At 37.0% G+C, this 16,420-nt stretch overlaps 1 protein-coding gene across 5 annotated transcripts in view; it reads left to right on the top strand.

Annotated features, from left to right (window-relative positions):
* LOC127866652 (ninein-like) overlaps window positions 1–16,420 on the top strand; it is a 64,359-nt gene that overhangs the window by 10,799 nt on the left and 37,140 nt on the right. For all 5 annotated transcript variants that reach the window (XM_052407362.1, XM_052407361.1, XM_052407358.1 and 2 more), the window contains 2 exons: window positions 9,554–10,057; window positions 11,501–11,693. In XM_052407362.1, coding sequence (XP_052263322.1) covers window positions 9,554–10,057; window positions 11,501–11,693 — 697 coding nt within the window. The remainder of the gene's footprint in view (window positions 1–9,553; window positions 10,058–11,500; window positions 11,694–16,420) is intronic.

Below are 16,420 nucleotides of genomic sequence, written 5' to 3'. Positions count from 1 at the left end.
TATCTATTACTTAATACTGGATCTGCTATTATGCAGCTTAGCCCATTTCAAAGTCAAATAGAAATGACGCAGCAGAGGCCGACGCGTATACACACGCCCCATGTTTGACCCAGGGGGCACCCCAGGGTTGGTAATGGGGCCATGCATAGGTGAGATTGACCGTATTGTCATAAGAGATGTTCAGTATCAATTGGAAGTGAATCGGTGTAGAAATGAAGAAGTTAATGTAAAATAACATAAAACAAGAGTTTGTCAGAAACACAATGCCCCTTACTGCGCCGCTTTTATTATTATTTTTTTTTTTATCATTTGACCTCCCTTTAAAGCTTATTACTTCCCTTGGATTTGTTTTTTTGACCTTTGACCTTGTAGAATGACCACTCAAAATGTGCAGCTCCATGAGATACACATGCATGCCAAATATCAAGTTGCTATCTTCAATATTGCAATAGTTATGCGCAATGCACAATTGTAACCGGGGGCATAAAATGAGTGAAAATCTCTGACCCGGCCCCACACCAACCCCCATAACTTTTGACCCAGGGGTCAGATCAAAATTCCAAATAGTGCAGGGTCACACATATGCTCATAGCTACCATGTGTGTAAGTTTCAAGGTTCTAGTGCTTATAGTGTAGGAGGATATAGTGGCCTGGACAGACGGATGGACAGACGGACTGACAGAAAGCGTGGGGATAATAAATAAGGTGACAGGTTTGCATAAAAACAGCTATGGACAAAGAATATAATAATTGCTGTTGGTTGGAAGTTTATAACCAGAAAACTATTTTGTTAGGGAAAACAACAGGTGTATCTGAGCCGTGTCATACAAAAATGGGTGTTATGCCATATGCAGCCAGTGTTGCTCCAGACCAGCCCGCGCATTGCTTTCTGGCCTGGAGCTACCCTGTTGGCTATGAAGTCACACAAGGTTTCATGATCTCATTAGCAGGCAGGGTAGCGCCTTACAAAGCAGCACGCATGCACAGGCTGGTATTGAGCTACACTGGCGCATATGGCATAAGACCCATTTTTACATGTTTCATATAATATTATATTACAAGTACTAAATTTCAAAAAAGGATATTTTTATTACTTATAAAGATGGAGAATACAATCTTTTTGAGAACCTACTGGCAGTTTGATTGAACAATTGCATTAGCAGTTGTTTTTGCAAACAAGTTTATTAATTGACTCAGAAAGTAAATGCTAGTAATGATTGAATGAAAAAAACTTTTGAACTTTCAAATGATTCTTGTTATTGCATAGTTGATAGAAATATCAATACTGTCTTAGAGATAACATCTATGTAGTTCATACAAAAGCAAACCTGTATTTGTTTTGTCACTTATATACTTTGTTTGCACTGTCATTACGATCTATTATAGTATAAGTCCTTGTTAAAAATTCAGAGTTCCAATATGACTACATGCGGGTAGACTGTCACAATTATTTTTCACTAGCAAGTTTTTAAATGTTAGTTTGTTAGATTTTATTGTGTTTTTTTTTCTTGCAAAATGTATGTGATTCCTACTGTTCATGGGCAGTCCATCATGATGCCATAATAACCATACTTGCAAAAAAACTGAGGACTTAATAGAAACATGAGCAGGTATGTAATACTGATAATAAATGTGCAAAAGTATATCTTTCCAGTTTAAATTGTAATTATTATCCCCCGCCGTAGGCGGAGGGATATTGTTTTGGCGTTGTCCGTCCATCAATCCGTCCATCAATCCGTCTTTCCGTCCGTCTTTCCGTCTGTCCGTCCGGCACTTTTGTGTCCGGAGCCATATCTTGGATTAAGTGCTTTGGCGGATTTCATTGAAAACTTTGTATGAATATATATATGGATAAGAGGATGATGCACGCCAACTTGCATTGTACACCATCTGTTAATAATGGAGTTATGGTCCTTTGTATCTTGAAAAAATGTTTTTTTTGAGTGTCAAATATATCACTTTTGTATCCAGAAGCATATTGGCGGGGGATATCAATTCAACAAATTTGCTTGTTTACTTTGTATTTTTATTGTTTAAGAAAAGAATATTATGTTTGCATAACAATAACATGTTTGTTTACATTTTTTATTTCACTCTCGTATTTTTACTGTTCATTTGAATCGTACTTGTCAATCAATTGTTTATATTGGCTGTAATATGATGTTTTATATATATCAACAGTAATGCATGTTAACTTAATTTATGGCAACATAAGCAAAATTACTGTTGAATTATTAGTTTATATTTTCATTGTGAAATATGGTAGAAGTATAATAATGTTAATCAACAAATTAAACTTTAATTAAATAAGCAGAACGTGCAAGAGTGTGGGATTTAAACGTAGAAGATAATTGGCATGATTGTCACCACCTCTATGTGAAAGTCATTATAAATAAGAGGCAGACACAGTTAATAATGATTATGTCTCAGAGAACAGTTAATATGTCTTCTACTATAGCTATTGACGTTCCATAATTTTGTGTTTGTTTAAGTATAGATCTTTGGGTCTGTGTTTACAGGTCTATTTTAATGACCATGAGAAATAATTTTGGCCAAGCTCCAATATCAACAAAGAATGTTGGCCTTAAGATATATAAAGAGCTATATTTGCAACAATTTATCTTTGAAATTCTTAATATTGACTGGTGTACAACATTTTTAAGTTGAAATGTTTTCTATTCAAGTGGTTTGTTTCTGTTCTGAGCTGAGTCAGGCCCTGTTTCTGCTAGCATGCACACAAAAATCGGTTGGTATAGGTAGGTTTTTGGCCTGGGGCATAGCCCTAAGGCCATAGCAATGATACAAATTTCTGAGACAGTCAGAATTTGCTGGCTGCCAAAACCCACGAATGAATGAATTCCCAAAAGTCCGATTTACCACTTGGCGGTAATTCATGCACAATCAAAGAAGTTCTTCTCAATAACCCGCCTTGTAAATACAGAACATCACTATAAAACATGACAGTGTCAAAAAACGTGTAAAAAAATATTATTGAAGCAAAATTGCTAAGCATTGGCTACAACATTATTATATGTTTTTATTATTGTTTGCATATTCATGCGAGAATAAGTTCCTCACTTGACGGTCTAGGCCGAAAAGGTACGAGTGTCTACGGAAACAGTAAGAAGAATTCTTTTCTGATACATTTTTTGAAGTCATTACATTTGGTATTTATAAACATATTTTAAGATATTGTTGATTGCTCATCTATTTTTTGAAAAAAAAAAAGAGCTATTGTCATCACCTTGCTGGCGTCGGCGTTGGTGTCCGCATTGGCGTCGGCGTCCGCTTAAGTTTTGCGTTTAGGTCCACTTTTCTCAGAAAGTATCAATGCTATTGCATTCAAACTTGGTACACTTACTAACTATCATGAGGGGACTGGACAGGCAAAGTTATTTAACTCTGGCGTGCATTTTGACAGAATTATGTGCCCTTTTTATACTTAGAAAATTGTAAATTTTGGTTAAGTTTTGTGTTTAGGTCCATTTTATTCCTTAAGTATCAAAGCTATTGCTTTCATACTTGCAACACTTACTAACTACACTGTAACTCCAATATAGCGCGGTCAATGGGGTCCAAGCCGCGAAACAGCGTTATAACGGATCCACGTTATAGGTTTTGAGCTCATTAACTGCAGGGCGCTATAAAAAAAAAACAGGTATAGAATAGCCTATAATATAGGTCATGTATAATGCCATGCTGTGTTGACGCAAATACATGCATATAAACCGAATCGTATCGATAACAGTATACATACCGCTTTTCTTATGTGCACATTTATCCGATAATCCAATAAAATTGCAACATCACTTAAAAATAATAATCTTGAACATTAATGACGATATATGTTTAAGAAATTCGTAAACACAACCGTACGCATATATGTCATTTTCAGAAGTGTTAAGAGTACAGTGCATTATGGGGCAGAGATTTCATTGGACGAGCGACTTTAAATTTAGATTGAATGTTGTTTTATACAGTAGGCAGTATATTTCACAGCCGCTCATTTAACATAGTCAAACTGCAACCATATCAAAGTAAGAATGTTTCAATCGTTTTGAATTACTTGAATTGTATAACTATCCCGCTTGCACTTAACTTATGGAAATTATCGCACTGAACCGCTCTGATGAGGAATACATGTAATAAACACTGACACGCGAGTTTTTCACACCTTTATTGACATTACACAACAGATTAACACCAATTAGCTGTCGGTGTTGTTTAACCTCGAGGCGATTATAATCGGTTCAACGGACGGTTGAATAAAGCAATCAACATGACTGTGATTGCCGCCATCTTTGAATTGTCTGAAAATACATGAAGTTGCATAATACGAATTTGAATCAGAAATCAAATGGAAGGTTGGAGAAAAAATGGGATCCAAGCACCCTCCGCGTTATATTGGATTCAGCGTTATAACGGAGCGCTTTATATTGGAGTTACAGTGTATCATAAGGGGACTGTGCAGGCAAAGTTATGTAACTCTGACTGGCATTTTGACAGAATTATGTGCCCTTTTTATACTTAGAAAATTGAAAATTTGGTTAAGTTTTGTGTTTAGGTCCACTTTATTCCTACAGTATCAAAGCTATTGCTTTCATACTTGCAACACTTATTAACTATCATAAGGGGACTATGCAGGCAAAGTTATGTAACTCTGACTGGTATTTGGAGGGAATTATGGGCCCTTTATACTTAGAAAATTGAAAATTTGGTAAAGTTTTGTGTTTTGGTCCACTTTACCCCTAAAGTATCATAGATATTGCTTTCATACTTGGAACGCTCGCAAACTATCATAAGGGGACAGTAAAAGGACAAGTTGCATAACTCTGGTTGTCATTTTTATGGAATTATGGCCCTTTTTTGACTTGGTTACTTTGAATATATGGTTAAATTTTGTGTTTCGATCCACTTTACTTATAAAGTATCAAGGCTATTGTTTTCAAACTTCAAATACTGTCATGCTATCATGAGGTTACTGTACTTGGCAAGTTGAATTTTTACCTTGACCTTTGAATGACCTTGACTCTCAAGGTAAAATTATTAAATTTTGCTAAAATTGCCATAACTTCTTTATTTATAATTAGATTTGATTGTTACTTTGACAAAACTACTCTTACCTGACATACCACAATAGACTCCAACCAAACCATCCCCGGCGCCTTCCCCCCCCTCCCCTCCCTCCCCCCCCCTCGAATCCCCCCCCCCCCTATATTTTTTTTTTTTTTTTTTTTTTTTTAAGATCATCTCACAAATGACCATCACACCCTCACACTATTTGTTTTCGCATTTTTTACCAGGTTTTCCGAAGGAAAAAACTGGTTATTAGATTGGCGAATGCGGGCGGGCTGGCGGGCGGGCGGAACAAGCTTGTCCGGGCCATAACTATGTCGTTCATTGTCAGATTTTAAAATCATTTTGCACATTTGTTCACCATCATTGGACGGTGTGTCGCGCGAAATAATTACGTCGATATCTCCAAGGTCAAGGTCACACTTTGAGTTCAAAGGTCAAAAATGGCCATAAATGAGCTTGTCCTGGCCATAGCTATGTCATTCATTGTAAGATTTTAAAATCATTTGGCACATTTGTTCACCATCATGGGACGGTGTGTCGCACGAAAGAATCACGTCAATATCTCCAATGTCAAGGTCGCCACGACTAAAAATAGACAACATACACAATCTGTACACCGTTCTTTATCAGGGTAAAGGCCCAGTCTCACTATGCTGTCGTCAGAGCCCCTTTGCGTGATCCGGGATATACTGGGATAAACCGTGGCTCTACCGGGATGAACCGAGGCTCCATCGGGGATGACCGGGATGAACCTGGGAAAACCAAGGCTCAACCAGGAAAGTATTAAAATGTTTAATACCTCCGGTATGAACCAGGAGTTACCGGCAACGACCGGCGCGGCACCGGGACGGCACCGGGAACAACCGGGACAGCAGCGGGAAAACCTGGGGCCCATACAGACCCCGGCAGAGCTACGGCAACGCCACAGTGAATGCCGTTAGAGTCCCAATATAGCGACAGTATATAAGAAAACAGGCGCTCTGCCGGAACGCCACCTGAATTCACTGGGGCTCCACCGGGGCATTCACCGGCAACGACCGGGGTAAAACCGGGGCGTTGCCGTAGCTCTGCCGGGGTCTGATGCTGGTATAGACACAGTGAGTGCCGGGGATGTTAGGGTATACTGGGGCTCTGCAGGCTTTCACCAGGGCTCAACCGGTGCACTACCGGCAACAACCGGGACTATGCCGGGATGCTGCCGGCTTTCACCGGGGCACTACCGGCAACAACCGGGACTCTGACGGGCTGTTGACAGGGGCGGCACCAGGAAATAGTGTGACTGCGTTAAAAAATACGAATCATCCTGGTCCTCGCCGGTCAACCGGTGTTAGCAAACCGGGATGGACCGGGGCTCTACCGGCAAAAGTGAGACTTGGGCTTAAGTGGATTTTCTTTTGTATACACATTACAAAGGAAGTATGAGTGTTTTCTTGATCTGTTAATTATGTAACAGAAAGCTATTTTAGGCTATTGAAAGTGATTTATTTGACACCAACAATAACAGTTTTTTGCGGCCATGTTGTTGTTCTTGTATATCTTCACCGCCTATGTAGACAAACCTCTACCAGATCTGTAGAGTTGAACAAAAGGTTATCGTTCCCACAACCAGTATCTTGTTGTCCTTCACCGTCTTTGTACACTGTAGTATATACACAACTATTGTCTTGTCGTACAGTCTCTGAGCTTCTGCACTCAACCGCTAAGGTCAATCTGTATAAATTCGGACAAAGAGAGAAAATCGAACAAAACATTGTAAATGCCTTTTATGTCACACTAAACCTAGCCCCAGGCCTTCAGCACCTACAGCGCTTTGATTTTTGTTAGGCAAGGCTAAAATTGGCCATAATAATAAAAGACTTTAAAGATTTTTATGTCCCTATTTGTGAGTATTATTATTTTGGAAATAAAATATTATATTATAATATTTTTCGAAATTCAGGAATGTCCACTTTTATACCTCGAATCTGCTTAATTTTGTTGCCATTATCCAACTTTGATAACTGAATTCAGTTTTGTCAGGAGTTTTGCTATACCATTGTGCACCACAATCAATTTATTGTTCAGTGTTGAATGCAGTTACCCAACTAACCTTTGGCACGTCATCGCTTTCAATTTAATTGACTAAAAGACTACCTTAATTATTATGTCTTGCCACTTCAGTAGTCGTTGACATCAATTGTTTACCAAGATTAATAAAAGATGAATATGTCATCATTGAGAACAAAGTTGCCACATGTAAAATATATATGCTCAAAAGAGAATGTAGCTTGTTATTATCTATTAGTCATGAATACTTAAAAGGTAGTGAGTTTTTTAGAGTTTTTTTCATTCTATAAGCAAAAAGGCATGAACATTTTGCTGGCAATCTGTCTATGCATCCTTCCCAAGTGTATAAATCCTTTTTGATCCATCAACAGTGACCGAACATCGATAATAATTATGAAAGCACAAAGACATGTTCACAGCATTTGTTGCTAACAGATCATATTGATTGCTGACTTGTGATCGTGATACGAATCCATAATCTGAAATGCTAACACCTTTCCAGTAATGATTCACATGTTTGTAGCTTGACAACCGCATTGTTTGTCATCAATAACACGGGATATAATAAAGGCAGTTGAATTCTTAGATATTGGCTCGTATTATTGTTGCTTTCAATACATAAATTTCAGACTTTAGTTTTTTTTCTTCAAACATAAATAATACATAATTCAACAATATATTTTAACAAGATGCTGTGCTAAAGAAACATATGTGTCTCTAGTGGAAATCATGTCAATATTGATTGTCTGGCCCATTTCAATAAGTCCAACAGTCCAAATGTCAAAACGAGGTCAGGTAATGTGGAAGTATCAAACCCTGGTTGCAAGTGGTATTGGTAAGACAAAACACATCATTTTGGGCTAACCAAGAATTTGGACCTTCTGATTTAGTGCAAATACAAAAGAAGTTCAATTTCAAAATGAGGTCAGGTAATGGTGTTGGGTTGATCATGGTCAAAGACATCTTCCATTCAAAACTGTATATGAGGCATTATTAGACCAAACTTGTCGTTAAGGTCAATCTTGTATGGACAGACAGATGGAAAAACAGACGGAATAGACATGCTGATCACTAGGTGCTTCCCAGCATCTTTAGATGTTGGGGGCATACAAATGAGCCGCACTCTGTTAAAAGGGGTTTTAATGCATGTGCGTAAAGTGTCGTCCTAGATTAGCCTGTGGACAGGGTAATTAGGGACGATACTTTCTGCCTCAACTGGATTTTCACAAAGAAGAGACTTTCTTTAAACGAAAAATATCAAAACACTTAACGCACATGCATTGAACCCTTCTTTCTCAGAGCAATGCCCAAATAAAAGAATATATAATTTTATAGTTAAATTTGAGTCATCAGAATTTTATTACTGTTACTATACATTTTACTGTATTTATTTGAATAGGAACTTATGGGACAAGTAAATTAAAAAAACAAAACTTTCATGAGACAATTAAATTAATTACAAGTCTCAGTTATGACCCACTCATTGTGAAACTTGCTCAGAAAATTACAATTTAAACATAAATAGCTGCCAGGTGTTGGCAGTATACCTATCATAATTCTATTGTGAACCGTGTGACCACTACCGGCTCAGAGCAGTTAAGTTCCTTGGTGTCTCAGATGAGCGTCTTTGGGCCTTTGGCCCTCTTGTTTGACTCCTTATTTTAAGAGAGTGCTTGAATGTTTTGATTTATTGACAGTTTCTTACAAAGGTTAGTTACTCAAGTATAATGTCTCACAGTCTGCTCAGCTTCCACTTCTAATTGATCATTTAGGGTAGGTTATATCCCTTGTAATATTGATGGTCAAAAGCATTGGACGTGCCAATGTATTTATCAGGCTTTTGATGCTGCACGGTAGATGATAGGATCAATCAATAATGATTTTTTGCAGGCACCTGAGTTTAGATGTTCTGAAAAGCAATAACTTTTTATAACAAGCCTTTCTATACTGTATTAAAGCTCTTAAATGAGGCTGTATTGTATTACAAGAACTGATCTTCTTGTTTTGTCCTTTTGAAATTATTATTATTTTAAACCACACATGATTTGTTGAAGCTATTCCGAAAATTTGCAAGTAATTTTCTTAGTCAAAAAAGTTGGTTACAATTTTATATCTTGTTATTGTAATAATGTCAGGACTCATAGACCAGAATGCTGTAGCACGCAGTTGCTTGCGCGAAAAAACAACTACTGCTAGACTAGCCTGTGCAGTCTGTACATACTAATCAGGCGCGACACTTTCCACCTAGACTGAATGTTTGTTTAGAAAAGACTTCCTTTAACCCAAATATGCCATAGAGGCGAATAGTGTCATCCGTTACATTACTCACATGCATTTAGCCCTGTTTTCTTAGAGTGTGGATCATTTAAGTTCAGTAGACCTGTTCACTATAAAAATAAGCTATAATCGTGCCATGTTATAATTGCAGGCCTCCAGGACAGAACCAGTTTCCCTCGAGGTATGAACAGCTGCCTGGTATCGGTAAAGAGAGCCCACGGTCTCCCGTCGACAACCAGCTGGTGCCATTACGGACCCGCAAGGCTAGCCCGCGCAGCAACTACAAGGAAAACATGGATTTAGACACAGAAGAACGCATTCGGCAACTAGAAATGAGACTGTCTGTCTCTGAAAAATCCAACAGGGCTCTACTAGAGGAAGTGTTACGTTTACAGAGTGATCTGCGGAACACTGCACGAAAGAGTGACGACGTGTTCAGAGAAGAACGAGAGTCAAGGCAACAGCTCTCAGAAGCAATACGCATCAGTAACGAGCTCATCACTCAACTCAGTGTCAGGATTAAGGAGACTGAGGACAAAATTGAGGATGAAAAAGCATCTTTGAACACTTTATTTAGTCATACTAAACTTGTAGAAAAGTCTGTGGTGGTCAGTCAGCAGGAAATTCAACAACGAAGAGATGCCCAGTCCATAAAGTAGGTTACTGGGCATAATGCATGTGCGCAAACTGTCGTCCCAGATTAGCCTGTGCAGTCTGCACAGGCTAATCAGGGATGACACTTTCCGCTTAAACTAGATTTTCAGTAAAAGGGACTTCCTTTAAACAAAAAATACAATGAAAGCGGAAAGTGTCGTCCCTGATTAGCCTGTGCAGACTGCACAGGCTAATCTGGGATGACACCTCACGCACATGCATTTAGCCCCGTTTTCTCAGAACAAGACACATATTAATATTTAATGTTATGCTCCCAAATAGTTTTTATGATCCCACAGAGGGTGGAAGACATTAAGAATCCCACTTGTCAATTTGTGGGTCCATCAGTCTGTTTTAAGTCCCAAAGCTTGTGTTTTCAATTCCTTTTTAACTACTGGGTGGATTGCTCTCAAACTTTCTCAGTTGGATGAACTTAATGTGTAGATGTTCTAAGAGAAAGAAATGTTGGCTGCAACATGTTTTGGCAGAATTATGGCCTTATGTCTGTTTTTGCACTTAAGAATATATAGTCCTAAAATGTTGTGTTTTCAGATCTTTTTTAACTACTCGGCGCATCTCACTTAAAGTTTCACAGTAAAATGCCCTTTATACATAGAGGAATTTAGAAAATTGACTTTCGGCTGTAACAAGTTTTTGCAGAAATTTGGCCCTTTGTCTGTTTCTCCACTATAGAATGAATAGTCCCATAGTATTGTGTTTTCAGCTCCTCTAGCTGATTAATGTTTTTTGCTCAAACTTGTGCAGCTATCAGACCTTAATGTGGAGATGGTTATTATGAAAGGAATTCTGGCTGCAACCAGTTTTTGCTGAATTATTGCCCTTTGTCTTTTTGGCCAGTGTAACATTTTTGGCCAATGTTAAATATGTAGATTTGACTGATTCCCAACAGGAGTCGCTGGAGTATCAGTTTCTGTGACACATGTGTATTAATGTTAAGGTTTTAATTAAATTTTGCAGGAAAACTGGCGGCAGCTTGTTGATCAATATAATTTAAATTGATGTCTTTAGCCTGCAGTGTTTTTGGTGTTCAGGGCCGGTATTTTGCCCCATTCCGAATGGAAAAATGTATATACTTATCCCAAACAGGACCTAAAAATAACCAATAGAATGTTTCCCTTCCCCCCAACCCCCTCCCCCCCCCATTTTTTTTTTTTTTTAAGATCTCAAAATGAAGTTCTCATTCAGATTTTTAAGTTGAACCTTACTAAATATAATATTGAAAACACTTATATTCACAATTTTGAAGCATTTGTAAGAAAAAGAACATCAACAAAAACTTTAATTTCCCAATTTTAGTCAAAACACTGAAATGTTTCCCAATCCGAAGGCACCCACTCCAATTTCTTAATTGTGGAAAAAACAACACTTGCCTGAAACACAACTGCGAGATGACTATGTGTTTTAAAGAGAAAATTATTTAAAGACTTCAGGAACTCAAATCAGAGTTGAGTGAGAACAAATCAGCACGCAGTCAGCTAGAGCAGATTACGTATGCTCTGTCGGAAGAGTTACGTACCCTGAGGAACAAGGTAGATAATCAGCAGGCTGAGTTCTCAAACATGATCACTGAAGTGAGAAACCGGGCACGAAAACTGGAGGAGGAGAATAGAACACATGTGAGTATTGTATGATGAGAGTTTAAAAAAAAAACTGCTTTGTTTATATTTAAGGTTATCACAATCCTGTCCCTATTCCAGTTTTGTTCATTATGATTTAATGCAGTTAACACTCTGTGATACTTTTCACGTCTTCAGCTTACTTTTATGCCGCCCTTCAAAAGTCTCATAAAGCAGTTGCACTGTCCTCTATATAATTTGTCAATCTTTCCTGTCTCAGCCATAGCATTGCCATATACATATGTATGGATGGATTTTAAATTAACCTGCCACAAATATCCACCATTGTAAGAAGACAGGTGAAACACATTATATAAAAGTTCAAGGAGGTTAATGTAAACTTTGCCCATAAAACAGCAAGACAATTACTGTCACAACCATAACTTTGCCATAAGTAATGTTTTTAAAAATAATTTGGCAAAAATGCAAATCATCAAGACAATTTGCGGCATTTAACATCTGTCTTCCTAAAACCAAGCTCAAGTTAAATTTTAGAGGTCAAAGGACAATTTAGGACATAAAACAGCTTTTACTGTCTCCAACTTTGCTTTTCATCAGTAATTAAAAAGTAGGTACCTCAAATGACCACATGAAGAGACTGATTTTTTTGTGTATCATTTATTTCATTTCTTCAAGAGTCAAGGTAACAGAAATCAAGTTTGTTATAAATAGCTTGTTTGTGACATGAACTGATTTGAGACATAAGTGGAATATGGAGACATCCATTCCTTATTGATTCAAGTCTTGTTTAGTGTTTAAATTAGAATGCTTAACGAAGCATTTTTGAAAAAAAAATGTCAATGAATAAAATTGTCATTGTGCATATGCATACAACTCTCACTCTATGATTAGACATATTAAATGTAAATGATGTTTGAATTTGATTCTTTAAATGTATTTGTTTTAATATTGTTCCATGATACAAGCTGAGAGATGTAAGTTCTACCAACACATGGGTGCTTTTTTAGTTTTGTGTTTTTTTCTCAATTTATAGAGGTCTGGATTTAAAGAAGGCATTTAAAAGGAAACAACTCAACACACTTTTTAGCTCACCTAAGCATGAAGCACTAAAGGTGAGCTCTTGTGATCACTCAATGTCAAGTGCCCGTCTTAGTCTGGTGCGAGGTGTTTTGTGCGCATCAGCAACTTTTAGCTTAAGAGGCCATATTTTTATGTCCCCCACCACTATAGTGGGGGACATATTGTTTTTGCTCTGTCCGTTAATTTGTTTGTTTGTTTGTTTGCCCCAACTTTAACATTTAATCAATAACTTTTACAATATTGAAGATAGCAACTTCATATTTGGCATGCATATCATTTGCATGGTATTGTTATTTGAGGTTCGATTAATTTTAGGCCCAGAAAGGGACTGAACATACATGTGATATTTTCTGTCTCAGCCATAACTTTCCATATGGATTTTGAAAGAACTTTGCCCAAATTTTCACTGTGATAATGCAACAAGTTGCATGTAGCACCTTTCTAGCAATCTCAAAGTTTATGGTCATAATTAATGGTTATAGGTAAAATTTGGCATTCCTTTCTCCACCATAATTTTGCCATATATTAATTGAGTTTGAAATAACTTCTCACAAGTGCAATCAATCAAAGAAATACATGTCTTGGAAAACTGATCTCCGTTCCATACTTAAAAGTCAAGGCCACACCAATGAGTTCATATTTGAAATTTGGCAATAAAAGAGCTTGTTTGGACAGTTATTTTGTCATTCATCATGCTATTTAAAAATTACTTTTTACAAATGTCAACAATGAGAAGACGATATTTGGTGTGCCACAACCATCCATCTACCTCAAAGTTGACCCTTAGATGTCAAAAGTCAAAATTTGCCATAACGCAGCTTCAAAATTTCTGTCTCAGCCATACCTTTGCCATACATTGATGGATTTTAAAATATTTTGGCACAAATCATAAGATGTGACAAATATTGCACTTGTCTTGTTACCTCTAAAATTTGGCCATAAATAAGCATTTATCCCATTTTCACAGCGACATTGACGGTATAACACGTTGTGGGATATACTTGCTTGTATTCAACACTGTGGAATATACCTGTCGCGTGCACGGACTACTTTTTAAATGACGTCATGCGATATGCGCTAAAATTAGGTCGATATTGTTTGGTTCATTGATCGAATTTTAAGGTCACCCATTAGAAGAAAATGTGCACATTTTGCAGAAAAACATATATCTGACATATTCACCAAAAGAAATGTTGAAATAAAATATGAAATTACACGATTTTTGTTTTGTTATTTTTTTATTTATAACAAAGTCGACAAAACTTAAGCTTCAAAATTATACGACCTTCAACCTTTAAAACTAGTCATATGACATAATTTTTCGCCATCCGTATAATGAATCAGCTGATTGATGGCGTCATAAAATGGCATACTTGTTGCGTCATTTTCCTCATTTTTTTGACGATTTATTATAAACGCGACTTATTTCACATTTTTTCTACATGTACTGTATGTCGACATATCTGAATTGTCAATTGATCACATTTTCCTTATTTCGTGTAATGTGCATTGCTTATAACCAAAGCATATACTTTTGACATTTAACTTAAATATTAAGAATGTACAACAAGCCATACACATATCGCACAGTTCATGAATAATCTGCTATGTTTGCTTTCCTATTTAATTCACGTTAGGCATAGAGCTGTGTAAAGTATAAGATGGTAAAAATAGCACCACACTGGAATTGGGAACGTCCCATTTTGTACACGGGTATTTTCTACTTATTTATCTGTTGTGTACTGGAATGTTTTCCATTCTTTGTGTATTTATATATTAAATTATTTTCTCGTACAATAAGGGCATTTACCATAGATAAATAAAACATTGTGCAAGTTTAAACATAATTATGTTTGTATGCAGAAATCTGCAAATGCAACCGAGTTTACCAACGGCTATTATTAGATAAACTGCTCCGGTTCATTTGAACAGCAGTAATGTAGAGTACATGACGTAGCGTGTGACGAAGAAGAAAGTTTATCTCGTTCATAAACTCATTTGAATAAAGTGATAGAATGGCATAAGAGTCTTTATTTAACTATGCTAAAATAATTATTAAAGACCCTAGATGCAAAATCGTCAATTATTGAGTTAAATGGATTATTAGATGGATTTTAAAGGATAATTAAAGGTAAGATACTAGTTCTTACGTGTTTTGATTTTTGTTTGTACTTTTGTCGTTCCCTGTTCTCGGGGAAATGATTTTAACATGGGCGCCATTGATGCATCGGATCACACACGGCATACCCATAACATTTTATAAAAAACACGTTCTGCGCGTCCTTAAATTCGTCCGAAGTCGGAAAACGTATTGCCCTGCATATTTTGTCAAATAAAGTGTCAGTCGCTGCAATTGTCTGTTTACTCGTCAAAATTGTCAAGGTCTTCGATAGCTAAAGAAACTTCAGCGTACAGTTTATTTAGTATTGAAAGACCTGTACAAAGTCGCGCCAGTCAAAAATCATAAAAAGCGACATAAAGTTATGGTAGCCAGAACTAGGTCGTCGATGGTGTACATGTATGTTGACATCGACAGCATTTTGTCAGGAGCAATCGCCGCCATATTGGATTTGATCATTTTCTTTCGAAAATAAAATGAATTATAGTAAAGTAAAATCTTCTTTTCGCGGTCGTAATGTGTTAAAATTCGCATACTGCGTAAAATTGAATGTAGGCATATGGTGATATTTTTTACTTGTTTTACAGTTTGTGTGTGAATTTTTTAAAGACTATTTTGCGTACCAGAACAAATACATGTATATCACTACGCATGGTTACATTTGTTAGATTTTAAGCGCTTTTATGACTGAATTAAAATTATTGTTAAGGTTATTAGATCTATTTATGTTAAATGTCACGTTGAAAAAATCAAATGGGATAAATAGAATACTAGGATTAGCGTTGAATACAGAGAAGTTTATGTTGCTCGGCTCGAACACCGAAAGCGCTCGCCAAGGCTCGCGCTTCCGGCGTTCTAAGCCTCGCAACATAAACTTCTCTGTATTCAACGCTAACCTAGTATTCTCTATATGCAGACAGTAACTTTTGTCATTCATCATGCTATTAAAGATAACTTACCACTTACTTTTAGGACATGGCATTTTGTGTGTAAATCCTGTCTCCCTACCTCAGAGGTCGTGGTCAAACTTAGAGGACGAATGTCAAATTAAGCTAAAAAATGTTTTTTCCTAATTTTTAGCTCCACTGGCCAAAGGCCAGCGGGGCTTATGTCATGGTCCTGTGTCCGTCGTGTGTGCGTCCGTGCGTGCGTGCGTTAACTTTTTCTTTAAACATCTTCTTCTCCTAAACTACTGGTCCAAATCTGATGAAATTTCTCAGGAATGTTCCTGTGGTGAACCTCTTTCAAATTTGTTCAAATTATGCCCCTGGGGTCAAATTTGACCCTGCCCCGGGGATTCAAAAAATTGAAAATTTGCTTATATAAAGCCTATTTTGTGCAAACTTTATAAATCTTCTTGTCCATAACCATAAGGCCTAGGGCTACCAAATTTGGTATGTATTGACATCTTATAGTCCTCTACCAAGTTTGTTCAAATTATGCCCCTGGGGTCAAATTTGACCCTGCCCCGGGGGGTCAAAAAATTGAAAATTTGCTTATATAAGGCCTATTTTGTGCAAACTTTAAAAATCTTCTTGTCCGTAACCATTGGGCCTAGGGCTACCAA

This window comes from Dreissena polymorpha, chromosome 2, assembly GCF_020536995.1.
Source record: "Dreissena polymorpha isolate Duluth1 chromosome 2, UMN_Dpol_1.0, whole genome shotgun sequence".
Lineage (NCBI taxonomy): Eukaryota > Metazoa > Mollusca > Bivalvia > Myida > Dreissenidae > Dreissena > Dreissena polymorpha.
The sequence above is the reverse complement of the archived record's forward strand: the minus strand, read 5'-3'. Positions and strand labels throughout refer to the sequence as shown.